This window comes from Megascapheus bottae, chromosome 3 (assembly GCF_031878675.1).
Source record: "Megascapheus bottae isolate mThoBot1 chromosome 3, mThoBot2.hap1, whole genome shotgun sequence".
Lineage (NCBI taxonomy): Eukaryota > Metazoa > Chordata > Mammalia > Rodentia > Geomyidae > Megascapheus > Megascapheus bottae.
The window spans coordinates 60,332,510-60,360,446 of NC_143511.1; the positions used below are offsets into that span (position 1 = coordinate 60,332,510).

General features: G+C 43.6%; 1 protein-coding gene across 4 annotated transcripts; it reads left to right on the plus strand.

The window, feature by feature from the left end:
• The first annotated feature begins 695 nt into the window (after positions 1 to 695).
• Positions 696 to 27,904, plus strand: Clta (clathrin light chain A). 4 transcript variants are annotated; one of them, XM_090330252.1, is made up of 7 exons: positions 696 to 1,054; positions 11,841 to 11,878; positions 13,056 to 13,173; positions 19,414 to 19,525; positions 25,218 to 25,271; positions 26,480 to 26,515; positions 27,457 to 27,904. In XM_090330252.1, the coding sequence occupies exons 1-7, from the start codon at positions 838 to 840 to the stop codon at positions 27,626 to 27,628; spliced, it is 747 nt and encodes a 248-aa protein (XP_090186378.1). In that variant the 5' UTR covers positions 696 to 837; the 3' UTR covers positions 27,629 to 27,904. The 4 variants fall into 4 exon arrangements, with proteins under 4 accessions (XP_090186378.1, XP_090186379.1, XP_090186380.1 ...); XM_090330253.1 differs by lacking the exon at positions 26,480 to 26,515; XM_090330254.1 differs by lacking the exon at positions 25,218 to 25,271.
• Positions 27,905 to 27,937: the final 33 nt, after the last annotated feature.

Genomic DNA, 27,937 nt, shown 5'->3' on the forward strand with positions numbered 1-27,937 from the left:
GAAAAATCATTGCCAGTTTGAATCAAAGCAAAGCTCCAAGGAAAGAGAGAATGGGTGGATAAATAATCACCATCATGGATGAATACGTTACATTAAAAAAAAAAAAAACAACTTTTTGTTTTGTTTTGCCAGTCCTGGGCTTGAGCTCAGGGCCTGAGCACTGTCCTTGGACTTTCTCAAGGCCAGAGCTCTACCTCTTGAGCCTCAGCACCACTTCTGGTGGTTTTCTATCTATGTACGTGGAGTTGAACCCGGGTCTTCGTGCATGCTAGGCAAGCACTCAACCACTAGGCCAAACTCCCGGCCCCCAAACCAACTTTTTACGAAGTCTTATCTGTGGTAGAGAGTTCAGTCTTTGAATAATCCCAGAAAGGCGGCCATGCAGGGTTCTGCCCACTTTACAAAGGAGGAAAGTGAGGAGGAAAACCTCCGAGGTAGCCAGGCGAGGCTGCCAAGCCCCCACTCACCTCCCCCGCAGGGAAGGTAGCCGCAGAGCGGGCGGGCGGTCGAGCGGCTCACGTCTCTCTCGGTCAGGTGGCACTTCCGCCTCCCTGGGCCCAGAGGCTCGCCGCCGAGTCACGAGTTGTCTCCGTGAGCCCGCCCCTGCAGCCATAGGATTGGGTAGCTTCCGTGCTTTGATTGGCTGTTCCCTTCGGGCTCCCCCCCTCCCAGACCCAACCGGATATGGGAGCAGTGCTTCCGCTTCCACTTCTCCCTCCCTCCGGCTTGTCCTGCGGTCGTAGTCGCTACCACAGCGGCTGCTACCCTGCGCGGTTCCCCGGGGTGGTCAGTTGGTTGTGTCTTAACGTTGGTGTCTGCGCCGTTGAATTGCCCGTCATGGCTGAGCTAGATCCGTTCGGTGCCCCCGCCGGCGCTCCTGGAGGCCCCGCGCTGGGGAATGGAGTGGCGGGCGCCGGTGAGGAAGACCCGGCCGCGGCCTTCCTGGCGCAGCAGGAGAGCGAAATCGCGGGCATCGAAAACGACGAGGCCTTCGCCATCCTGGACGGCGGCGCCCCTGGGCCTCAGCCGCACGGCGAGCCGCCGGGGGGTCCGGGTGAGAAAGCGGGCGCGTGTGGGGCGGGGACGGCGGCCCCGGGTGGGTCTGAGCGCTTCCGCGTGAGTTCTCCCGGCCGAACCGGAGAGGTTGGCAGCGCGCGCAAAGAGGACCCGAGACCTTTCCTCCCGCCCCCCGCGCGGTCACGCCGGCACACGCCGCGGCCCCGGGGGCTTGCCCCGCTCCCCCGGGGGGGGGCCGGGCGCAGGCGGGCCGAGAACGCTAACACCGCGACCGGGAGACCTGAGCCCCGGAAGCCCCTGCAACTTTTCATTCAACACTCGCTGCCCTTTAAGCCCGAACTCGGGAGCAGCAGCCGCATTGGCGCATTTTGGCCAGATTGAGAGCAGTCTTGTTACGGAGATGTGCGATCCAAAGGGCAATGCAGAATGTGGGGATAGGGAGGAATTCCATATGAAACTCAAGAAAGAAACTGGTCCAGAGTGATAGATGTTTGCTCTTCTTTAGTTGTGTCACGGCTGAGGACTTCTGGGGCTCTTCTTACTCTGGAAAGAGTTTTTCTTAGGCAGTGTTGTCCAACGACAGTCCACAAGATTTCACTGCTTAGGGAGGGAAGAGATGACTAGAGAGAAAGGGGGTTGGGAAGAGAGAGAGAGAACAATTGACCTCTGAATGCCTTGCCTGGGGTTTGATGCTTAAGATTGTGGTGTAGGACAAGAGAGTGGGAAAGACCTGTTCAATAATATAGGGAAGTAGGAAATTAGAAGAATGGACAGTGGCTTTTCATGTACTAAAACAAGAAACCAAGCTGAGTGCCTGTAATCCCAGCTACTCAGAAGGTTGAACCAGGAGGATTATGAGTTCAAGACCAACCTGAGCACTACTCAGGAGGTTGAACCAGGAAAAAAATCCAGTTATAGGAGAGTAGAATGTTATTGGAGAAAATAGGAATGTCTATACTACCCTAAATGTATCCTTAAGGAACCAGGCACAGATCATAAATGAGTAAAACAGACTGGGTTTAGGACAATAAGGAGTGTTGGAGACTTAGGCTTTGATTCAGTAGAGTAGTGCTCTCAGAAACCTCAAATTACTATGCCAGACAGAATATTTTTAGGGAGAGGGAGATTTGAGGTTTTATACTACACTGTACTACCTCCTAGACAAGTCAGACTCCCCAAAAGAACTGCGGTGAGAATATATAATGTGCCTAAATCTACAATTTACAACAAGCAGATTCGACAGAACAAGGCAGTGATAAAGATATCTAGGGATTAAAACTTTTTACTCCTTAATCAGCCCCCCCCATTTAATAGAAAACTGAATCTCAACAAGAGATGACTTAAGAAAAAAAAGTATCCTGACCTTTAAGCTTTACTTCATTCCATTGAAGTTTGTTTAGGCAAAGTGTCTTGAGATAAAAGAAAGATTGTGGCTGTTCTGAGTAGGCAAGGGTTGGGAGAAGCAGGACTCAAAACAGTGTTATTCATCACTCTTGGGAGCAGAGTGGCTGACACTTAGAAGGAATGGGCCAAAATATACGTCTCTTGGTGGTAGACAGTTTGGGAAAGTAAAAAAGAGAATAGCTTTGGATAGTCTTGTCCTTTGTTCATCAATCATTCAGCAAAGGGAAGGAAGGGGTGATTGCTGACTTAGTTCCTTGGAAAGCTGTTCTTAGTGAACTAAGCATTTAGTGACTTAAAGCTAGATCCCTGACTGTTGATAATAGTGCAGCACTCAGCACTTTAAGGATAAAAAAACTGATTTCTCTCTCTTTCTCTCTCCTCTTTTCTTTCCTCCCTCCTTCTCTCTCTCTCTCCCTCTTTTTTTTTTTTTTTTTTTTTTTTGCCAGTCTTGGGCTTGAGCTCAGGGCCTGAGCACTGTCCTTGGGTTTTTCTCAAGGCTAGAGCTCTACCACTTGAGCCTCAGCACCACTTCTGGCTTTTTTCTATGTATGTGGTACCGAGGAATCGAACCCAGGTCTTCATGCATGCTAGGCAAGCACTTTAACCACTAGGCCAAACTCCCGGCCTCTCTCTCTCTTTCATACACACGCACACACACACACAATTTTAGGCTTTCCTATGCTGTTTGAGTGTGGCTTTACTTTTGTGGTCTGAGGCAATTTCTAGAACTGCATCACTGTTCAGCCTGTTTTCTGCAAAAGGTACATAATATATAGCACAATGTTTTTAGCATTACATTTAAAGTGTAGGGTTGGAGGCTTGGCTCAAGGTGGTAGAACATCTATTTAGCAAGGTGTAGCCCTGAGTTCAAACCCCAACACAGCCAAAAAGAAGTGTTTGTAAAATGCTTACTGGTATATAATAAGTGTCTACTTAATTCTATTCCCTTAATGTAAGGAGAAGGAATTATAAGGTTTATAGACTTTGGAAGTGTACTTAGGATGCTCTTCCTGATGTGCCATCAGAGAGGTAGACTGAAGATTGAGGAGAGGGGGGAAAAAGTTAAACTTGTTTTATTCAGCCTTGAAGGAAATTCCTGTGGGAAATAGGTGCAGGGAGAAAGAGAGCAAGAGAGCTATGCCTCAGTTGTTAGGAAGTCAGAAGAGAATTTAGAGGCTGAAGGTAACCAGCTAGGTGAAGTGGCTTTGTGGTAGTGGACTCCTTAAGGAGACAGCTTAAGTGAAGCTTCTGAAAATCCCCCACCACCAGGGTTGAGGTAGGAGGAAAACAGAAGTGGTCAAGGGACTGAGAAGTACAAGGCATTGTGCTTTGGGCAAGTCCTTTCTTGGAAGAAAAAGGAGAGGTTAATAATGTTTTCTGGAGTGATTTATTGATAGCTGTGGTAGAAGTGTCATGTGTAATACTGAAAGAATACTGTACATTTACAAAAACGCCACTACATATTCTTTAATTCTGTAAGCTAAGTGATAAGTGTTACATTTCAGATGAGAACTGGTCACTGGAAATTAAGTAGTGGTCCTAGTGTAGCAAGCTAATTGTTTTCAGTTGGGATTCAGACCTAGTTCTGCTTAACTTCAAATGTTTTAGGGTATACATGGTAGCTTCTGGGTTTTTGTTGTTTCCTTCTTTCTTTCTTTGGTTTGTCTGTCGGTCATGGGGCTTGAACTCTGAGCCTGGACATTGTCCCTGAGCTCTTCAGCTCAAGGCTACTTCCCTACCCCTTGGGCCACAGCACCATTTTCGGTTTTCTGGTGATTAATTGAAGATAAGAGTCTCACGGACTTTAGGTCCCGGGCTAGCTTTGAACACCATTCTCAGATCTCAGGCTCCTGAGTAGCTAGGATTATAGGTGTGAGCCACCATGCCCTGCTCTTAACTTCTGTGTTGAGACGGTCTTTTTCCCTTTGGAAACTTACTCTGGCCCTTGTTTCTTTCTGAGGTTTCAGAAAGTTTCCTTCTGAATTATTGAGTTGCTCAGCTTACCTGTCCTAATAAGTCAGATGGTCCTAGGTATCCCTTTCTGTATGTTTCTATAGCAGTGAACTAACCTTTGACTTGGGTCAGTTGCTTTATACTTGCTGATGATTCACTCCTGTAATTCTAGCTACTCAGGAGGTTAAGATCTAGAAGATCATAGTTCAAGGCCAGCTGGACAGAAAAATTTGGCAGATTCCATCTAAAGAAACAACAAACTAGTTGGACGCAGGTGGCTTGCTCCCGTTATCTTAGTTACCCAGGAGGCTGACATCTGAGAGTCAAGGTTCAAAGCCACCCTGGGCATGAAAGTCTGTGAGACTCTTATCTCCACTTAAACAGTCAGAAAACTGGAAGTGGTATTGTGGCTGAAGTGGTAGAGCACTAGCCTTGAGTTGAAGAGCTCAGATACAACAACACCCAGACTCAGAGTTCAAGCACTGTGACAGCCTAAGAAAAGACAGACAGACAGAAAGAAAAAGAAAAAAAAAACCAAACTATCAAAAGGCAGGATGGAGGCACAGCTGAAGTGGTAGACTGCTCACCTAGCAAGGAACAGGCTTTGAGTTCATACCACAGTAAAAAATGTTGATAGAGTAGTTTACTGAAGAACTCAAAGCATACAGTAGAGTCTAGGTAGGTCTTAGAGTAAAGGGCAGACCGCATGTAGTTTAGGAGGTTTAGGATGAAAGTTACTAATAGTTTTGTGTATGGAGTAGTGGTCAAAGGCTTTTGTTTTTCTTTTGAAAGAGGCCCTGGGATGGAATTCATTAACTGGATAGTTGGGATGTTCATTGTAATATATTAACCATTATATGGGACTGGCCAGGCTAGCCATTGTATAGACTTTAGAATTTAAAACTATCTTACTCTTCTATCTTACAAATTCTATCTTATAAATTCCAGGTGCATTAAAGAGAGACTTTTTTTGGGGGGGGGGGTTGATCATGGGGCTTGAACTCTAGGCCTGTGCACTGTCCCTGAGCTCTTTAGTTCAAGGCTACCTAGCCTAGGTTGGTCTTAAATCCTCAGTCCTTATGCCTCAGCCTCCTGTATGCTAAAACTAGTCGTGCATGCATGACCACTTACAGCTTACAATTGAATGTATGTTATGTACATGTATATATGCATATGTGAATGCACACACCAGTACCGAGGCTTGATCAGCCTAGCCTAGGTGCTTTGCCTTAATTCTTTTGCTCAAGGCTAGTGCTCTACTATTCCAAAGCTCTTTTTATTTTTTGGTGGGGGTGGGGGTGTGGGGGGGTGTCTGTTGTGGGGCTTGAACTATGGGCCAGGGCACTGTCCCTGAGCTCTTCAGCTCAAGGCTACCACCCTACCCCTTGAGCCACAGCACTATTTCCAGTTTTCCAGTGATTAATTGGAGATAAGAATCTCACAGACTTTGAACTAGCATCCTCAGATCTCAGCCACCTGAGTAGTTAGGATTCAGATGTGAGCAACTAGTGACCAGCCTCATATGCATTTTAAAAAAAATACACAGAAGTCTGGGAGTTTGGTCTAGTGGTAGAGTGCTTACCTAGCATGCACAAAGACCTGGGTTCGATTCCTTGGTATCACATACTTAGAAAAAGCCAGAAGTGGTGTTGAGGCTCAAGTGGTGGAGTTCTGACCTTGAGAAAAATCCAAGGACAATCCTCCGGCCCTGAGCTTAAGCCCAGGACTGGCAAAAAAAAATCCACAGAAATATACTAAAAAGAGAAAATGGTATCATTAATTATCTACTTAATAGAATGCCTACCTGTTCACCTTACAAGGAACCCTGCACATATGCCATGTTTTTTTATGAAATGCTGGTTGTGTATGTGTGTGTGCGCCCGCGTGTGCGCGTGTGTGCATGTGCAGTTGTTTGCTCTACGGATTAAAATTTAAAATGTAAAGTATTTTTACCTATTAGAAACATTTAGTAGTGGGCGTCTTAATACTAAGAAAGCTGAAAATTTAATGACAAAAATGAGTGGATTACTAAAAGGCATATGTCAGAATCTTGCTTGGCTCAAAGACTTTTTTGTATATGATGGGACTAGTGATGGATTAGAAGCATTTTCTTCTGTCTTTATCACCCCCCTATTTTATTTTATTTTTTTGCAAAATGATAAATGTTTTAGTATCAGGGAATGTGTGGTGGGAATATAATCCATACAAAATTTTAGTGACCCTCGGCCAAAGGGAAGAGACTTGGGTGAAGCATGAGATCCAAAGAATGGACAAAATATTAGCACTGACCTGGCAGTTCAGTCAGGTTATAGTTAAAAGTGACAGGAGGAAGAGTAATGGTTTGATGTACCCCAAGTCTCTGGGGAAGTTCTGGTGTTTCCTTATAATGTTGGCTTACCATAACTACCTGGCACTTTTCCTGTCCAGGTTTCTTGTGACTTTTAAAAGACTATCTTCTCTATCTTTCTTCCTTTACCTCATTTCATATGATAGCCACTGAAGTTTAAAGAAAAAATTGAGTGTTTGCCTAGCCCTGGGTTTGATTCCTTGGTACCACATACACAGAAAAAAGCCAGAAGAGATGTGGAGTGGCTCAAGTGGTAGAGTGCTAGCCTTGAGAAAGCCCAAGGACACTGCTCAGGCCCTGAACCCTATCCCCAACACTGCCCCCCCCCAAAAAAAGCCTTACACAGTGGGCTTTTATGATACAGCCAATAAGCCGGTGGAAGCTTTTATAGCTCCACACAGCTATCAGTTGAAGATAGAGCAGCCCCTACATAGGGATAGCGCAGCTTTGCATAAACCTTTCAGAGAGCTGTTATGTTAGCAGGACTTGAAAACTAATTCGCTCAACCAGTCTAATAATAAAACTGGTGAGACATAGTTTATGCATTTTCTTCTTTTTTTTTTTTTTTTGGCCCCCTTCTCTTTCTTTCTGGCCCCGCTGGCTCCGGCCCCGCTCGCTCCCGCTCGCTCCGGTCCGGCTCGCTCCGGTCAGGCTCGCTCCCTCACGCTCCTGGCCCTCTCACTCCGCCCTTCTCGCTCCGGCCCCGCTCGCTCCGGCCCCGCTCGCTCCGCCCCGCTCGCTCCGCCCTTCTCGCTCTGGCCCCGCTCGGTTGGGCTCTGCTTGCTTGCTTTCGCTCTCTGTCGCTTGTTGCAGTCTCGTCTCTGCCACTTCCGGCTTGGTTGTGTATGTGGGATACCGAGGAATCGAACCCGGGTCCTTGTGCATGCTAGGCAAGCACTTTAACCGCTAGGCCAAACTCCCGGGCCCGAGACATAGTTTAAAAACTAGTCAGTAAAAGCTGGGGTCCCATGGCTCACACCTATAATCCTAGCTACTCAGAAAACTGAGATCTGAGGATCTCAAGGTTCAAAGCCAGCCCAGGCCCTAAAGTTCTTGAGACTCTTATCTCCAATTAACTACTAGAAAACTAGAAATGTTGCCTTTGCTCAAGAAGTAGACTGGTAGCCTTGAGCTGAAGTGCTCAGGGACAACACCCAGGCCGAGAGTTCAAGCCTCACAACAACAACAAAAAAGTCAGTGAAGCTGTGGGAAATGGTGTATTAACCAGGAAATGGTCCTTTAGCTCATGACAATTACTGTATTGCCAGCTCAGCTGCAGGCCCAATATTGCTGGGTCTTTGTCTGGCTGCCTTACTTATTTTTGAAATGTCCTTATAAGTAATACCATGTATTTTAAAAATAGGTCTGGCTTATGAAACTATTCATATTGAAAAAAATAAAATACATGAAATTTATTGATCACAATTTTTGCAGGCTGAGAAATCCAAGATTATAAATAGATCTTAGACATTTCTCACTTCTGAGATATTCTTTCTTATTTATGAGTACATGAGTATTAATTGTGGCAAAAAGACTAGATGGTTCATCACACTTTGAGGGTGTGTGCATGCATATATATAGTCCTGGGGCTTGAACTCATGACCTGGGCACTATCTCAGAGATTTTGTGCTCAAGGCCAGTGTTCTGTCATTTGAGCCACAGCTCTGCTTCCAGCATTTTGTGGTTAATTGGAAATAAGAGTAACGTGGACTTTCTAGTCTGAGTGGCTTCAAATTGTGATCCTCAGATCTCAGCCATATCTGAGTAGCTAGGATTATAGGTGTAAGCTACTAGTTCCTGCCATACTTGTTTTTGTATTTTTTGTTTTTGCCAGTCCTGAGACTTGAACTTAGGGCCTGACCACGGTCCCTGAGCTTTCTCGAGGCTAGTGCTCTACCACTTGAGCCACAGCACCATTTCTAGCTTTTTCTGTGTATGTGGTACTGAGGAATTGAACCCAGGGCTTCATACATGCTAGACAGGCACTCTACCTCTAGGCCAAACTTCTAGCCCCCTTTGTTTTAGTTCCTTTTTTTTTTTGCTCAAGGCTAGTGCTCTACCACTTGAGCCACAAATCCACTTCTGTTTTTGTATCTTCAGCCCTGTTTTTGTATCTTATATCCTTGAAAGTACTGTTTGAATTTGGAGTGGCTGAAATGGGGTTGTTGCTATTGTTGTGTTCTAATGATTATTAAGTAATTGTACAGAAGAGATACAATTCCATAAATGAATTCAATGCTTCTTTGTAATTTCCACCCCTTCCTTAGTTCTTCCTTTTTTTCTTCCCTCCTCTCAGGTTATTATATAATTTTTTTTTTTTTTTGCTCGTCTTTGGGGCTTGAACACCATTCCTGGGTGCTATCCCTGAGATATTGTGCTCAAGTCCAGTGTTCTATCATTTGAGCCACAACTCTACTTCCAGCATTTTGTGGTTAATTGGAGATAAGATTCACTCAGACTTCCTTATCCTGGTTGGCTTCCTTAGATGTTAGCTTTCTGAGTAGCTAGGATTACAGGTGTAAGCCACCAGCACTCAGCTTGTAACTAATTTTTTACATAATGTACTTTAACTATAATGACTACATTTGCTCACCCTTTCTCTTTTCTTGTGCTTCCTCCCTTTGCCCTCTCCCTACAAACATATTTTCACTTCTATTCATTTTCATAAATGGTATATTAGTTCAGAAGAGTTATAACCTTGGGTTGTTTGTGTATAAGTGCATTGAGCCTGTATATGTTATCATACATATTCATATTTTAGATCTCGCTTCCATATGTGGGAGACAGCATACACTGTTTGTCTCTCTGAGCCTGACTAACTTCACTTAATATGATTTTTTTCCTGACATATTTTTAATATTAATATAAATAATATTTATTATTGTTTTGGGTCGGTCATGGGACTTGAACGCTGAGCCTGGGCACTGTCCCTGAGCTCTTCAGCTCAAGGCTACTGCTCTACCCCTTGAGCCAAGGCGTCACTTCCGGTTTTCTAGTGGTTAATTGGAGATAAGAGGGTCAGGGACTTTAGTGCCTGGGCTGGCTTTGAACCGAGATCCTTGAGTAGCTAGGATTACAGGCATAAGCTACCGTGCCTGGCTTATTGTTTTTAATTTTTTTAATTGGTTGTGGGGCTTAAACTCAGGGCCAGGGAGCTGTCCCTGAGCTCTTTAGCTCAAGGCTAGCATTCTACTACCAAGCCATAGTGCCACTTCCAGTTTTCTGGTGGTTAGTTGGATATGAGTCTCATGGTCTTTTGTGCCTGGCCGACTTTGAACTGTGATCCTCATATCTCAGCTTCCTGAGTAGCTAGGATTACAGGCATGAGCCATTGGTACTTAGCAATATTATTCTTTCTAGTAGACGAGTAAAATTCCATTGTAAAAGTGTGTCACATTTCCATGATCTATTTGAAGGGTTCCTTGGCTAGTCTTGTAAGTTGGCTGTTTTGATTAGTACAGCAGTGAACATGGATGTGCAAGTATCTTTACTGTATCTTGACTTGGAATGTTTTTTGTTTGTTGTTTTTGTTTGCCAGTCCTGGGGCTTCCCACTCAGGGCCTGGGCACTGTCCTTGGACACTTTTTGCTGAAGGCTAGTGCTCTGTTACATGAGCCACAGCATCACTTCTAGCTTTTTCTGTGTATGTGGTACCAAGGAATCAAACCCAGGGCTTCATGCATGCTAGGCAAGCACTCTACCACTAGGCTACACTCCTGGCCTTGACTTGGAATGTTTTGGGTAAATGCCCAAGATTGGTATGGCTGGGTCATAAGGAAATTCTATTCTTTTCTTCCCTCCTCTTCTTCCTTCCTTCCCTCCCTCCCTCCCTTTTTTTTTTTTCTTTCCCCAGTCCTAGTCTTGAACTCAATGCTTGGGCACTATCCTTGGGATTTCTCAAGGCTAGCAATCTACCACTTGAGCTGCAACACCACTTCTGGTAGTATATGGTACTGAGGAATTGAACCCTGATCTTTGTGCATGCTTGGCAAGCACTTTACCACTAGGCTAAACTCCCAGCTTGGGTCATAGGGAAATTCTATGTTAAGTTTTTTGGGGGCGTGGGGTGGGGTGGGTCATAGGGCTTCAAGTCGGCCTGGGTGCTGTCACTGAACTCTTCAGCTCAAGACTATCGCTCTACCCATGAGCCAAGCCCCACTTCTTGTTTTCTAGTGATTAATTGGAGAAGAGTCCTTTTGTGCCCAGGCTGACTTTGAACCTTGATCCTCAGATCTCAGCCTCCTGAGTAGCTAGGATTACAGGTGTGAGCCACTGCACCTGGCTCTATGTTTAGTTTTTTGAGGAATCTCCAAACAGCCTTCCAGAGTAGTTTGTACTAGTTTACATTCCCATCAACAGCCCTGGGATGCTGAAATCCTAACTTTTTTCTTTATTCCAAGAACAATAAATCTCAGTGTCAGCCCTACTCTAGTGTCAACCCTAGTGTCGACCCTACTCTAAACCACAGTATGGGGAGTCATGGCTCCTTGGTTTCAAAATGAAGCTGTACATTTCTGCTCACTGGGATTTCAGGCTAGACTTTTCCTTTGCCTTTTCTAGAACTTTCAAGGAGAAGTACTCTTTACAGCTATTCTGTCAGGCTTCCATTTGTCATCTCTCTTAGTCAAAGAATAGAATCATAGAGACTTTGGGAGCAGATTTGTCCATACTTGGAGGAGTCATTTAGTTATAGCAGATTTTAGTTTCTTCATTAACAAAGAAGAAAAAAAAGTTATATCTAATACCCACCAAAACCATAGTATTTAATAACACACACAATAACACCAAGCATGGGGACTCACACCTGTAATCCTAGCTACTCAGGAGGCTGAGATCTGAGGATCACAGTTCAAAGCCAGCCTGGGCACTGATGTCCGTGATACTCTTATCTCCAATTAATCACCAGAAAACCAAAAGTGGTGCTGTGGCTCAAGGGGTAGGGTGGTAGCCTTGAGCTGAAGAACTCTAGGACAATGCCCAGGCCCAGAGTTCAAGTCCCACAACCGACCAAAAAAAAAAAAGCCACAAAAATCTCACAGTGCTTACAGCATTCAGTACTGTATTTCACTGTGTAATTCTTTGATTTGTATTTGACAGATTGAAATCTTATATCTTACAGATGCTGTTGATGGAGTGATGAATGGGGAATACTACCAGGTACAGAATACTCTGATAATGTTGAATGATAGTGATCCTGGAGCCTTTCTGTGATTAGAATTGACTGATCTGATGTAGACCCTGGTCCTCTTTATTTCCCTGACTTTTCTGGATATATCAGTGGGTAGTATATAATCTGTCAAAGGGGGGGGGGGGAATTTAAAGAGATGGCATCCATGGATCCAGCTAGTGTTAGCATCTTTATTTTTAAGAAATGGCCTTTTGTGTTGTTATAACAATGGTCAATTTAAGCAGTATATCAAGCACTATCATAACTTGGTCACTAATCTAAGTAATTTAATCTGGCAAGATTAAGCTGTTAATATTTGACTAGTGGACTAGTTTCATACTTACTTGATTTTTTTTTAAAGGTAATCTGGTTTTTTTTTTTTGTCTTCAAATCTAACCTATATAAAGGAGTTCTATCACATTTGCTATGACTCATATTTACTTGCCTTCCCCCTTTCTCTCTAACTGTAGTAAACTACATTGTAAAATTCTTAATACTTACTATGTTTTGATTAGATGGTATTTAATGATTTGTTTTCTGTGTGACATAATACTTTGAAGTCTTAGACTGTAGGCCTTGTTTTGTTCTGTACCTAGCTTTGTCACTTTAAAATGACCACCTGATCTTTGTCAACTGAGGAAACAAATTGCTCACAGTTTCCTAATATATTTTGTTAATCTACCCACCCCCAACTTTCATATCTCCTGCTTATGTCCTACTTCTTAACAGGTAAAATAACACCTGTTCTACCACCCTTATAAGATAGTGAAGATTGTTCAGTAACATTTAAAGCTCTCATTGCCATGTAAGGTTACGTTGTTGCTCTAAAGGTAATTCTTTAACATTCTGCAAATAGCCACCAGTGCTATATGTAACCCAAGTTTTTAATTTTTTTTTTTTCCCCCAATCCTGGGCTTGGGCTCAGGGCATGAGCACTGTCTTTGGGTTTTCTCAAGGCTAGAGCTCTACCACTTGAGACACAGCATCACTTCTGGCTTTTTTTCAATGTATGTGGTACCAAGGAATCAAACCTGGGTCTTTGTGCATGCTAGGCAAGCATCTTACCACTAGGCCAAACTCCTAGCCTCGAAGGTTCTACTTTTTATGAAGCTCATTTCAGGAAAGACTTTTTGGCACTGATACAATGCAATTGTGTTTTGTGTTAAGGAGAGTAATGGTCCGACAGACAATTATGCAGCTATTTCACAAGTGGACCGATTACAGTCAGAGCCTGAAAGTATTCGTAAATGGAGAGAAGAGCAGGCAGAACGCTTAGAAGCCCTTGGTAAGAAAGCAATTTCTTTTTGTCTTTTGAGTGTCTGTTTTCAGTGGAATTGTTAACTCTGCTTTTTTTTAAACTTGAATTACAGTGTCTTCGTTTAGTCTTTGTGAAGATAAGAACACTCATGGGAAATATCTCATTTTGATTGGGCTACTGTGTGAGTAATATGGTAACTCAAAGAGCCATCTCTTCAGAAAGACCACAGTAATGTATAGGTAGAGCCCTCAACATGCAGTAAAAGACTGGGTTCAAGAAGATCCAGTCTTGCCTTACCAACTGTGGGCATTTGTATTTTGTGGTTCAAACCCTTCAGAATCTGTCATCACCAGAGAAGGAAGATTAGCATTACTGACTTTGAGGGTAGTTTGAGTTAGTATTTATGAGAGGGCTTTGTATACTTGAAAGAATTATTCCTATGCAAGAGACTTCCAAATAGTTCAGTTATCATCTGAAGAATTAAGTTATGGTAACACTTATACAAGGAAAATATGGGAGATATGATACTTACTTTCTGCTTTGACAAAATTCTTAAAAAAGTAGATTTATTTTGGCTTACAGCTGCAGAGGTTTTAGTCATTGGTCAGCTGTCACCATTGCTTTTAGGCCTGTGGCAAGGCTGAAACATCGTGGTGGAAAATCATGATGAAGGAAAGCTGTTCAGCTCTTCACAGCCAGGAAGGAGAAAAGAAAAGGCCAACATTAGGACATACCATTTGAAGGCAATCCCAGCTACCAGCTTCTTCCAACTAGCCCCTACCTTCCACAGTTTCCATCCCTTCCTATAGTTTATCAATGAAAGTCCATCAGTAGATTGACCCATTAATTACGGCAGAGCTTTTATGAACCAATCATTTCCTAATAACACCATTAGCTGGGCACCAAGTTTTTACCATGAGTTTTTTTTTTGGGGGGGGGGGAGACAGGAGGGCGTGTGTGGAAAATACATATCAAAACCCTGACAGAAAATATGTATTTTTTCTTTTTTTACTCTTCCATCCCTATAAGGAAAATTTTACAATTTATGGGTGTAGAAAGTGGATCATAGCTAGAATAAGTATTTGAAACACAGCTAAGAAGTGGTAGAGTCTGAGTCTGCCTTGCTTCAAAGTACATAGCCATTCATTCCAGCCACATTATTTTTTAAATGTATGCCGTGTATATAACATAGGCAGGCCAAGACCAGCATTAACACTAGCCATTTTAGCCTTTGGTAAAGTGTTGTGGACCTGGAGTGTCATTTATTTCATAAGATCATCAGAGAACTAGTGTTGTATATGATGGTTTGGCAGCATATAATTTAAGGATATAATCCATGATGTATTTTTCTTTTTTTGCCAATCCTGAGGCTTAAACTCAGGGCCTGAGCATTGTCCTTGGACACTTTTTGCTCAAGGTTAGTGCTCTGCCACCTGAGCCACAGCATCACTTCTAGCTTTTTCTGTGTATGTGGTACTGAGGAATTGAACCCAGACTTTGTGCATGCTAGGCAAGCACTCTATCACTAGGCTGTGCTCCCAGCCCCACATAATGTATTTGTTTGTTAGCACTTTGTTGGAATTGATAGATTTTGTTGCAAAATTGATAAATAGTTCTCATTTATTTTGCCATAATAGGTTATTTTTATATAAATTAGGCACATTTATATGTCTTATACATAAATACCTTTTGTTTTGACTGATTTGCTTTAACATACAGACATAATTAATCTGAATATGTTCTTTATTTTCTAAATAGTGGTATTCACCATGTAGTGACAGTGTTGACAGTATTATTCTCTCTTGAGAATGATTGACTTAGTCAAAATGTAACTTCTTATTTTTCAAAAGGGGTAACCAACACCCAGCAATAGAAAAGGCCTTGACCCAGATAACATAGCCAATTAGTGGGCCGGGAGTTTGGCCTAGTGGTTAAAGTGCTTGCCTAGCATGCACGAAGGCCTGGGTTCGATTCCTTGGTACCACATACATACAAAAAAGCTGGAAGTGGTGCTGAGGCTCAAGTGGTAGAGCCCTAGCCTTGAGAAAGTCCAAGGACAGTGCTCAGGCCCTGAGCTCAAGCCCAGGACTGGCAAAAAAAAAAAACAAAAAACAACAAAAAAAAACCATAGCCAATTAGTGCCAGATCTTTTGTCTCTAGTCCAATTTATTTGCCTTTCAGAATAAGATATACTGTTTGATTCCATACAGCAGCACTAATAGTAGTTTTCTTTGATAATGAAAATATTTGGTAACTGCACTATCCAAAATAGAAGCCACTGCTCACATGTAGCTTTGTTCTGAGACAGTTCAACTTTAATAAATTTAAATCTTTAATTGTCAAGTTGGGTACCCCAGGAATAATCCATGGAAAGTTGCTTTTTTAATTCAAGATGCCTTCTTGAGAGAAGTCAAACTTGGCTTTGCAATCCAATTGAATTGAATTGGTCCACAGATGAGGTGTTTTTTCAGTTTCACCTTTTTCTCTGCAAGAACTGTGAGAAAACTAAAAATAGAGAACCAGAGCCAGTGTCAGCAGTTCACAACTTAGCTGTTGCCCACATTCTCAAATCATTTACTTGTCTGTGAACAGCAATGAGGGTGGCCTGATGATGTGCTTTTCAGTATGTCTTGCTCCTCATTCTCCTCACATCTACATTCAGACTTAGGTCTAAAATTCTGTTGTAGCAAGCTAAGCACTGAAGGATTCTGACTTTTTTTTTTGATGCCAATATACTAAGATTCTCATTTGGCTTTTTCATTCAGGGTTAGGGCTCTCTACAACTTGAGATACACCTCCAGTTTCAGCTTTTTGCTAGTTAATTGGATTTTTCTTCCAGAACTGGATTTAAATTGCAATCTCCCAGTCTCACTAGCTAAGTAAGATTACAGAGGTGGGCTCCTGGCTTCTGGCTTGATTTCTGAATTTTTACTTTTATTGTCACTTGCTAAATGTGTAAAGGCTAGAAGATAATTTAAATGTTCATTCTTTGTACAGTAAATTCATCCTGTTACAGATGATCCCAATTTTATTTTTTCAGATAAATTTCCATGATTTTTTTTGTGGGGGGACAGAGCACTGTCCTTGGACTTTCTCAAGGCTAGCGCTTTACCACTTGAGCCATAGCACCACTTCTGGCTTTTTCTACGTATGTGGTACCGAGGAATCAAACTCGGGTCTTCATGGATGCTAGGCCAATACTACCAGTATGCCATGCTCCTGGCCCTTCCATGATAATTTGTCTTAATATATAATAAAAGTTATAGTAACATTAGAATACACTGAAGTACTTTTTATCAACAATGTTTCTGAAAATATTTTCACCAGTATAAAAGGAGAGCTTGCATTCAGATTCTTTGCTCACAGAGTACCATCAGCTCACAGCATCTCACAGTGTGTAGCTCAGAGTTCTCCATTCCGCTATGCCATTGATGGTTGTAGGTCAGAAATTTCCTGATACGTGAGAGTCAGTGGAAAGTCTGAGTAAAATGAACCTCCTGAATGCTAAGGTTACCTTCTGATAAGTTATACAACAAAGTGAAACCTCTTTATGATCTTAAACTTTTGTTCTAGCTGCTATTAGACTATTTCTTACCTTTTTTTTTTTTTCTGGTGGGTCATGGGGCTTGAACTCAGCCTGGGTGCTGTTCCTGAGCTCTTCAGCTCAAGGCTACTGCCCTATCCTTGAGCCAAACCCCACTTCCCTGTTTTATCCAGCGGTAAATTGGAGATAAGTGTCTCAGGTCCTTTTGTGCCCAGGCTGGCTTTGAACCTTGATCCTCAGATCTCAGCCTCCTGAGTAGCTAGGATTACAGGCATGAGCCACTGCACCTGGCTAGACTATTTCTTATTATTACAGGTAAAACTTCTGCAGATTGTTAACTGTAAGATAGTTCTTGTCTTGGAAAGGCCCTAGAAATGACCAAAGATGCTTCATTTCTACCTTCAAGTCATTCAATTCTTTCCCTGCTTTCTCCTCTCCTCTGGAAGACACTGTTTACAGATTGGCCTTACTCTGCACCTGCAGAACTGTCTGGATTTCTGGTGGCAATTAAGAGTGACGTTTAGAGTCAGACCAGGCTTTAGCACCAATAGGCCATTCATTCAAACTTACTGAGCTTCTTCCCTCCCCCCACTACTGAAATGAGCTTAGAATTTATCCTTTGGGGATTGTTCTGAAGATTTTAAATATGAAGTCAACAAAAAAACACCTGCCAGAGAGAATGTCCTTAAGAACGTGTTTGAAGTATCTACTTCTGTTGTGGCATGTATTTCCTAATCTCCCCAAATCCTAATGTATGTCTCTTCAGCTAAATGTTTCTAATTTTCAGGAACTTCATGTTTGAGAATCCAGTCTGGCAAACTGCTAGATGTGTATTTTTCTCCCTCTGTTGGTTACTTTTAATAATAATCTTGGGGGGCTGGGAGTTTGGCCTAGTGGTAGCATGCTTGCCTAGCATGCACGAAGACCTGGGTTTGATTCCTTGGTACCACATACTTAGAAAAAAAAAGCCAGAAGTGGTGCTGAGGCTCAAGTGCTAGAGTTCTAGCCTTGAGAAAAATCCAGGGACAGTCCTCAGGCCCTGAGCTCAAGCTCAGGACTGGCAGAAAAATAAATAAATAAATAAATAAATAAATTAAATAATCTTGGGCCTGCAGCATGCCCTAGTGGTAGAGTCCTTTCCTAGCATGCACAAAACCCTGGGTTCAATTCCTCAGTACCACATACACAGAAAATGTGAAAATGATGCTGTGGCTCTAGTGGAAGAGTAACTTTAAGCCTTGAGAAAGCCCAAGGACAGTGCCCAGGCCCTGAGTTCAAGCCCCAGGACTGGCAAAAAAAAAAAAAAAAAAAAAAAGCATAAAGCTGGGCGCTAGTGGCTCACACCTACAATCCTAGCTACTTAGGAGGCTAGGAGATCTTAGGATCACAGTTCAAAGGCAACCCAGGCATGAAAATTCATGAGACTCTTATCTCCAATTAACCACCAGAAAACTGGAAGTGGTGTCATGGTTCAAAATGGTACCACACTAGCTTGAGCTGAAGAGCTCAGGGACAGCAGCATCCAGGCCCAGAGTTCAGGCCCCACAACCAACAAAAATAGATAATCTTAAGCCCTGTCCCCTGGATTCTCTTTTCATTGAAGTTTCTGCTAAAAGCAGTTATTTCAGCCAACATCTATAATGCTAGCTGCTTAAGCAGAGATTAGATGGATTGCAATTCAAGGCTAACCCAAATAAAAGTTTGTGAAACCCCATCTCAACAGAAAAGGCTGGGAATGGTAGTATACACCTGCCATCCCAGCCACTGTGGGAGGTTCAGATCAGCTCTGTCTGGCAAGAAAAAAAAAGTTGTAACTGGAGCAAAAGAGACTAGAGGCATAGTTCAAGTGAGGAGTACTTAGGTAATAATGCCTCGAACATGCGCACGCGCGCGCACGCACACACACACGTACATATATATATTTCCACTCCTTTTTCCTTCCCCTAGCCAAAACAGTTCCAACCAAATTAAATTCATTTGGCCCCATGAGCAAGGTTTTGTTTTTTTGTGTTTTTTTTTGCCAGTCCTGGGCTTGAGCTCAGGGCCTGAGCACTGTCCTTGGACTTTCTCAAGGCTAGAGCTCTACCTCTTGAGCCTCAGCACCACTTCCGGCTTTTTTCTATGTATGTGGTACCGAGGAATCGAACCCGGGTCTTCATGCATGCTAGGCAAGCACTTTAACCACTAGGCCAAACTCTCGGCCCCCATGAGCAAGGTTTATATAATGTCCCACTACGGTGTCACATTTAAGTTGGTGTCCGTGGTCTGGGATTGGATGTAGAAAAGACCGGGAATAAGATTGCTGAGACCAAGAGTTGTACTTGAGAAAGAAACAAGAATTTAATCTTTTCCCAGCTATTCTCCCTACATACACACAATCACACACACACCACTACAACCACAAGTTCAATAATATAAAAAAATAAATTGCTGGGGCCAGGAGTTTGGCCTAGTGGTAGAGTGCTTGCCTAGCATGCACGAAGGCCTGGGTTCGATTCCTCGGTACCACATACATAGAAAAAAGCTGGAAGTGGTGCTCAAGCTCTAGTGGTAGAACTCTAGCCTTGAGAAAGTCCAAGGACAGTGCTCAGGCCCCGAGCTCAAGCCCAGGACTGGCAAAAAATAAAAATTAAAATTAAAAAGTAAAAATTAAAAAATTGCTGAAACGAACTTACATTTATATTTTGTCTAATTTCCATTGTCTTTTTTCCCTCCCTTCAAAGATGCCAATTCTCGGAAGCAAGAAGCAGAATGGAAAGAAAAAGCAATAAAGGAGCTAGAAGAGTGGTATGCAAGACAAGACGAGCAGCTACAGAAAACAAAAGCAAACAATAGGTCAGTCCATGGTGGTTATAGTGCACTTTGTTTTCAAGAGTGAATCAGATCATTTTCCAATGTCCAGTCTAGAATCTTGGCTCTCCCCTCTTGTAGTGCAAAAGGTCTTGAGGCAGGTTTGGAAGAAAGTGATTTGAACACAGAGGCTGCAAGTCTCCTGGGTCTTGTGAGAATGATTTGGCTTATTCTTTATCCATCCCAACTAGAGTGAGGTTAGCTCTTAACTGAAAGCTTGACTTGCTTCTGCTGTCATAGTGTGATTCAGGGAAAGGAAAGTTATTTCATAGATTCAGTTCATGTGGCAAAAATGAGCTCTGAAATGAAAGGCCACTGTACCAGGATCTCATTACTTTGAAGATGATTATAGATTTGGTCATGTTTTATCTCCTAAATACAACTCAACCCTCTGAAAGATGCTTCATGAAGGGATCCTTAGTGTGGAAATAGGCTCTGTAACTAGGTGTTCCAACACAGCGGGTGACTTCAAAATTATGGGTTCACTGAGTACTTAACCTGTACGTAAGGAAATCTTGGACTGGCTTCTGAATAATGTTTCCTGCCCCCCTCCCCCAATATCTTTGACTTACTGAAGGTTGTGTTGTGTTGGGGAGAAAATATATGTGTTTTCATATCATTACCAACTGGCAGCTGTAGCTTTCAACTCACTCATTTCTTGGAAGTACTTCCTTCTCAAGAAGTTCTCCATTTTTGGAAGTAGCCCAAAGACATATGAAGCATATTTTCTCTCATGTGAGAAAGATTGGCTTGCTTGCTTCTGGGTACCCAGAAGTGACTAAATAATGGTCACTCCACTTACTTCTTAGACCAAGCCAGACCAGGTCTGGGAAGAATTTTAATTTTTATCTATTTATTCTTTTTTTTTTTTGGTCAGTCACGGGGCTTGAACTCTGGCTGGGCCAGGGCATTGTCCCTGAGCTCTTTCAGCTCAAGGATATCACTCTAACCCTTGAGCCACAGTGCCACTTGCCTTTTTCTAATGGTTAATTGGACTTCAGTGCCAAGCTGGCTTTGAACTTCGATCCTCAGATCTCAGCCTCCTGAGTAGCTAGGATTACAGGCGTGAGCCACTGCACCAGGCTAAGAATTTTAATTTTTAAAGTAGTGCCACAGGTTCCTGTACTTATTCAAGCAGCAGATTGTGTCAAGTGCCCTTGTCTCTGGCAGTTGTAGTTGATAGAAATCTGCTGAGAAAGAGGAGCCAGTGGCCTTGTAACCAGTTGATGCATTGTGGGGCAACCATGGGAAACCAGATGGATTTTCCTACAGCAACTCTTCACTCCTTGTGCCTTTTGATCATCCTTGGGTCTGTCAGCTATTCTTGGATGCCAGGCCTACACCTCAGTCCTGGTCCCTTCCCTCTGAGGGATACTCCCAAGGCGTACCTGTCAAGGTTCTATTTGAAGTTCTTTAACAAATATGATGGCAACTGCTGTCTGCTGCTGTTTGCTTGTGAGGAGATGGCTACCAGCCAGCATCTTAGGGCTTCTGTTGAATGCTGATGGCTCCAGACTCTGGTAACCTGTGCTTACTCAAGATGTCTCCCCACTTTCAGCAGGTGCAAGTCCAGATCTAAAGAAAGATGACTTAGGTTGGTGATGTTATCCCATCAAAGCTGCCTCAGCATTTGAGTGTGCTCTGAAGTATATGGCAGGACTAGCTGACATCTCTGTATATTGGTGGTCTATACGACCTCAGCAACTTAACAAAAGATTTTTAGATTTCAGTAATGATTTTTATTGAGAATAGATTCCATGTTAGAGAAATTTTTCAACACACTTTTGCTGAACTCCTGTAAAATAAGGGCTCACTCTTCTGTTAGGGTCTTAGAGGTTGAGTCTGTGAGTATGGAGATAAGGCTATGATTCTTTCTATACTTGGGACTATAGAATGTTGACTTGGCTGGTCTCAGGTGAACATTCAAGTTCTAAAGATAAGAAAGGACTTACAGGCTGGAAGTTTAGCCTAGTGGCAGAGTACTTGCCTAGCATGCACAAAGACCTGGGTTCAGTTCCTCAATACCACATACGTAGGAACCACTTACATAGAAAAAGCCAGAAGTTGTGCTGTGGCTCAAGTGGTAGAGTGTTAGCCTTGAGAGAGCCCAAGGACAATGCTCAGGCCCTGATGGCTAAAAAAAAAGTGGGGTGGAAGGGGACTTACATACCTCATGCAAAGAGCCTAGCTATTTAGAAACCCAGCCATTTGCCTTGTGAAAACTGCAGTAAAGGACTGAATCTATTTATATACAGCTAGTGGTATGCTACCCCCCATCACCATGGTCTTAGGACAGAAGGAGTAGTTTTCGCATTTATGCCATTGATTCTTCAGAGTGTGGAGGCAGGAGTCCATTGGGAATCGTTTGGGGCACTGGAGTTGTAGTTTACCCATTCTAGTATGTGTGAAGCCCTGAGTTTCATCCTCAATATTGTAAAAATAAACTAATAATTATTAAGCCATGTGTGGTTGCATATACATATAATCCCAGTTTTTTAGGAAACAGAAGCAATAGCACACAAGTTCAGCCTAGCCTACACTACATAATGAGACCCCCCCCCCCCCCTTTTTTTTTTTTTTGCCAGTCCTGGGCTTGAGCCTCAGGGTCTAAGCACTGTCCTTGGACTTTCTCAAGGCTAGAGCTCTACCACTGGAGCCTCAGCACCATTTCCAGCCTTTTTTCTATGTATGTGGTACCGAGAAATAGAACCCGGGTCTTCGTGCATGCCAGGCAAGCACTCTACCACTAGGCCAAACTCCCAGCCCGAGACTCCATTTTTTTAAAATTACTTTGGAGTGCTTTTTCCCATGATCTAGAGATTTTTTCCCCCTCCTTTTTGAGACTCACTATATATTCCAGGCTGGCCTTGAACTTCCTAATTCAGCCTTCTGAATGCTGAAATTATAGTCATATACCTACCCTGGAGTTTTTTGTTTGTTATTTTGTTTTTGTTTTCTTGTGGGTCATCGGCACTGTCCCTGAGCTCTTCAGCTCAAAACTACTGCCCTACCCCTGGGCCTGGGTGTTGTCCCTGAGCTCTTCAGCTACCACCCTACCCTGGAGCCCCACTTCCCATTTTCTGGAGGTTAATTGGAGATAAGTAAGAATCTCAGGTCCTTTTGTGCCAGTGCTGGCTTGAACCTTGATCCTCAGATCTCAGCCTCTTGAGTAGCTAGGATTACAGGTGTGAGCCATTGCCCCCAGCCTACCCTGGAGGTTTTTACATTGGCTATTTTCTGCCATTAAAGCCTGTAACGTTAATTACTTTCCCTGCTGTTTTTCTATATTTTTAGAAAAGATAATGGGATATTCATTTCTATCAGGTATCAGTTTCCATGGGTGATTCTTATAGCAGCCAAAAGTTAAGGACTCCAGAGATGAGGCAGAAATCGGAGGTCTTTAGGAGGCTTGGGTGTAGAAAGAGAATTTAGGAGTTTTGAGCGTGTCTTCAGATCTACTGTCTTCCAGATACCCTCTACCAAGTCTGTCATTAGAGCCATTGACAACACATCCAGGCACTGTGCTTGTGGAGGGTGGAATTCTTCCCTTAATACAGAATGTGTAGTTTGTTGTCTTCTCACATTACATTTCCCCCCTTTTCTCTTGTCCATTTAAGTGTCACTGTACAAGAGTATGAATTATTCAGACAGCCTGCAGATACAGTTCTGAGGTCTCAGAACCGTGGCTTCTACAGTTCAATCATGAAGGACCACCTGGGTCATGTTCCTTTCTAAGCCAGAAGAGAAGCATCTCCCTGTTATAAATGGCTTCTGTACTGATACTTTTCCAGATCTGCCAAGGCTTGAAAAAGCTTGAGGAAATGTATGACTCTTAGCAATGATGGACATTGTTTTTCTGTGCCCCTTGTCAGTTTATAGAATAAAGTTCTGCAGACCTTGTCTGTGGTCAGGCAGTTCTCCTCACCCTCTCCCAGCCTGTCCTAAGCCCCATCAGACCTGCCAAGGCTATTGAGTCTCTTTGGCTGGGTGAAGTATACAGCAGCCAGGCTGCTGTTTGCTGTTTATTCTTCAGGGACTTTGCTTGTCACTGACAAGCTCCTTAGTCTCAGGACCATGTGCAGAGGGACAGAGTCTGACATTTACACCTTTGTTGTCAAGTGATGCCTTGACAAGAGTCATTAAACCTTTATTCCTTTCCAGTGAGAGCAAGCTGAAGTTAAAATGAGTTAGGGTAGGCCCTTTGTGTAAACTAGAAGGATTGTGGTTTTTACAAGCTGGCCTGCCTTTGCTCTGCCTCCCACTCAGCCCACAAACAACTCTGGTTCCCTGCTGAGTCACTTCAAGTTACAACCAGGCTGCTCCTTTTGTCTTCTCTAAATTTCCACAAAACATCTATCAGTATAAACCAAAACTGGAAAAATAAAAGATGTATGAGTTTAAAATAAACTGAAAATGACTAGAATTTTAAAAAATTACTAGAACCTGCCTTCAGATGAATATGTACACTTAGGTTAATAACTGGACATGATTAGCCTTTCAAATGTCTTTTCCTTCCCATTTACCTACCATAAATTGGTCTGGCAAGGGTTAGGCTGAAACTTCTTGAGCAAGATTTCTTTCTGCCCAGCTATCGTAGACAAGAAGGTGTTCCCAGGCATTCGGCACAGAACAACAGAGTAAAAAATCAGCCTGTCCTCTGTCCACCTAGTATGTCTGCCTCCTTAGCCCGAAGCCCTGCCACGTTTACTTCCCCATCTAAGGGAGAGTTGAGGATTTTTTGATTTCTGGGTTGCACTTACTGAAAGGCAGGCCAGCCTTACTTCAGTTGGGTCTTCGTGCATGCTAGGCAAGCACTCTACCACTAGGCCAAACTCCTGCCCCCCCCCCCCTTTTTTTTCTAATGTAGGGATTTTGAAATGACCTTAAGTTTCTAGGATACTGAAAATGTATCCTGCCCAGCCTATTTAGGGAAGCAGGAATTGGATAATTCAAGATTTGAGATCAAATCTTCAGGACTAAGTGCATCTGGAACCTGGCAGCAGTCACTAAGCACACTGTGATACTTACTGAAGATGGCAGGAACATGGCTCAGCACAGTATGGCTTCCTGTGTCTGCACCAGACAGGAAGCAGTGCTCATGTACAGTTGAAAGAACTGTGAACTGAGAGCCAGATTGGCTTGACTGTGCATTCTCTATGTATGTGGTACTGAGGAATTGAACCCAGGTCTTTGTGCATGCTAGGCAAGCACTCTACCACTAGGCCAAACTCCCGGCCCCTTGACTGTGCATTCTGACCACTTCCACTGTAGTGTAGCTGAGCGGTCTCACTCCTTTCTAAGACTCACTGACCTCTGTAAAGAGGGTAGTGGCATACCCAGGTTGTAACATTTGAGGACCGAATCTGCAAGATGTGTGTGAAGGGGTTTGACCCATCATTGGGTGCCTAAAACAGGTTATTGCTGGGTAAGCCTCAGAGCTGAAGCTGCCTGCTCAGTGTCATGGGGAAGCCCTACCCAGAGCAGCCACAAACTCCTGGGAAGCCTGGGCCTGCCGGAGCATCTACCACTGGAAGCTTTCCAGGATTAGGAGGGAGCCTTGTGAGCAGCTCTCACCGCCCACTTGCGCCTCAATTGTGGATTTTAGATGTTTCTGCTTCTCAATGTTCTCTCTTTTTTCCTGCCTGCTTGCCTGCCTTTTGGACTTCTTGCTGTCTAGGGTGGCAGATGAAGCTTTCTACAAACAACCCTTCGCTGACGTGATTGGTTATGTGTATGTTGCAAAACTAATTCCTTTTCTTGTTTTGATTCTTTCTACTTTTTGTTAAGAGTTAAGCTCCTTTTTTGTCACAAGTTGCTTTGCTGTTTAAACTGTTTCACATTGGCACTGGGGGCTGCCTGGGCGTGGATAAGCGCATATATATGATCCATTGTAAATCTTGATCCCCACAACCTCTGATGGCCATTTCTCATATTTGGGATCTTGGGGGGAGGCAAACTAATTCCTTTTCAAAATGTGGATCCTTTGTGATCTTGTCTAGGAAGGATTTGGGGCCTAGGTGGACTCTGACCTCTTTGTGTTGCTGCACGCTACAGCTAAGGCCCTGTTTATTGACTGCCCCTGTGAGATAGAGCACCTCCTGCCAGAGTGGGTGAAAATCCCAGGATAGGAGCCTGTAAGCAGCAGCAGCAGCAGTAGCAGCCATGCTTTGCATTCTACTCTCTACTTCAGAGAGGGTGGGGCTCCTGTCTCTCAGGCAGAGGGTGCTGTCTCCAGTAGGTGTCTGTCATTGTTTCTGTGGTCTTACATATCAGAAACTGCTGCTGAAAAGCCAGCTTCTGATGTCCTATCCCCTACCTTAACACAAGCCCCCACCCAGCTGTGAGATCAAGATGTCCATAGCTGTCTAATATGAGCCACTTCCCCCGCCCCCAATTGCTGTGTCTTTGGAAAGTATTTTTTTTTTTAAAGGAATCTTGTTGTCAAAGCAATGTTGCTGAAGAATTGGAACCAGTCCCTGCTATATCCTTAAAAATTAGAGCCAACTTACTATGTGAAGGAAATGAAGGTAGAATGGAGAAAGAAAGAAACCTGTAGGAGATGGGTGACAAGCCGAGGTCTATAGAGCCTTCTAGGGCCCATGACCTTGAGATGTTCACTTTGTTAACAGACAGAACTGGGTTTCCCGGGCCTTCAGGAAATTTACAATAAGACTTGTGAAATGCTGGACTTACAGGTGGTGTTTGATCTGACTTTTGCACATTCTCTCTGGAGTAGAAATGGAGACTGGAAAGGTCAAGTCTGGTTTTACTGGGCAGCAGGGGAGCCCAGCAAAGCCAGCTAGCTGCACGTTCCCAAGCATAGAAAAGAGTGGCAAGGGCATGTCTAGCTTATTGACCATCTGCATTGAGCTCATTCTCATTTTCTATATCTGACCTAAAGTTTCTCTCCTTGTTTCTTTTCTTCTTTTCACCTTTAAGCACAAACATAAACCATCCTTGCTACAGCCTAGAACAGTTAAGTAAACCTTTCTCACTGCCCCTGTGTGTGCCATGAAGTCGCAGTGTTGTAGTGGCTCTAGGCTTCAGCAGTGTTTGCCACGGCCATCCTTGTGATAGTGCCACCCCACCCCACCCTGTCCCCACAGACCGGTCATCTCCATTGCTTTGGCTTTGCCCGTGATGCTTGTTGGAATAGATGAATCTATGGTGTCTTCCCATCTCTTACCCCTGTCCTTCCGGTTAGTGCCCAACTGGGGGTGGGCTGAACTTATCATGAAAGTATGTAGGAGCGGCATCCTGCCCCAAAGCAGCTAACATTGGCTCCTCCTGCCAGGGTGTGCCCTGAATGGTATGGGGCACCTGGCTGGAGAGAAAATGGCAAACTTTTGGCTGAAGTAGAGAATGTCCTAACAAACCCCTTTCCAGAATGGCTTTAGTCTCTAGTGCCTGCTAGCATGAGAGCTTTGTCTTAAATTCCTTTTGATCTGCCCTGTTTCTCTCCAGCCTTAGAAATAAATCTAGAGGCTAAATTGTGCAGTGACCTGTGGGCTTTTTAGAAGTTTCAACTTTTCTTGAAACTCAACTCAGCTACTTCCACCTTACTGACCAGCCTGCCGCTTCACTCCAGTTCCTAAAAAACAATATATAGCTGACCAGCAATTTGCGGATTTGCCTTTTAATGCTCTTTATGAGCAGACAGCCAGACAGAATGAGCCCTGAACCGAACACCTGTATTCCACCATTTTACACAGCAGCCCAGGCACCCTGTGCCTAGGAGAGCTGGCCACATGTCCACCCATGGATCTGACCTGGGCCAGGGGCTATTAGCCTTGGGAAGACTAGAATGCCATCAAGTCAGGGATGAAAAGGCCATCACTGTTTTGTAGCAAGGCAGCCACCAGGTTGCTCATAGGGGTTTTCTACATTAAACCAACATGTTTTGTTATCATTTCTAGGGCAGCAGAAGAAGCCTTTGTAAACGACATTGATGAATCGTCCCCAGGCACTGAATGGGAGCGGGTGGCCCGGCTGTGTGACTTTAACCCCAAGTCCAGCAAACAGGCCAAAGATGTCTCCCGCATGCGCTCGGTCCTCATCTCCCTCAAGCAGGCCCCCCTGGTGCACTGAAGAGCCACCCTGGTGAAACACTACATCTGCAATATCTTAATCCTGCTCAGTGAGGCTGTTCACAGTAATTGGATTAATTATGTTGAGTTCTTTTGGACCAAACCTTTTGTCTTTAGAGTTGATCATTGTTTGTGATTGCATGTTTCCTTCAATTGTGATCTCCCTGGCATTCAGAGGAAGGGAGAGGAGGAAGAAGGGGGAGGGACACTCCCACCAGTAGCCTCACCCTGTGCTTTTGTGCATTATTCTGAGAATAAATTTCTGTTTCAAACATTAGACATGAAACTTCTTTTTTGACATCTAGCTGCG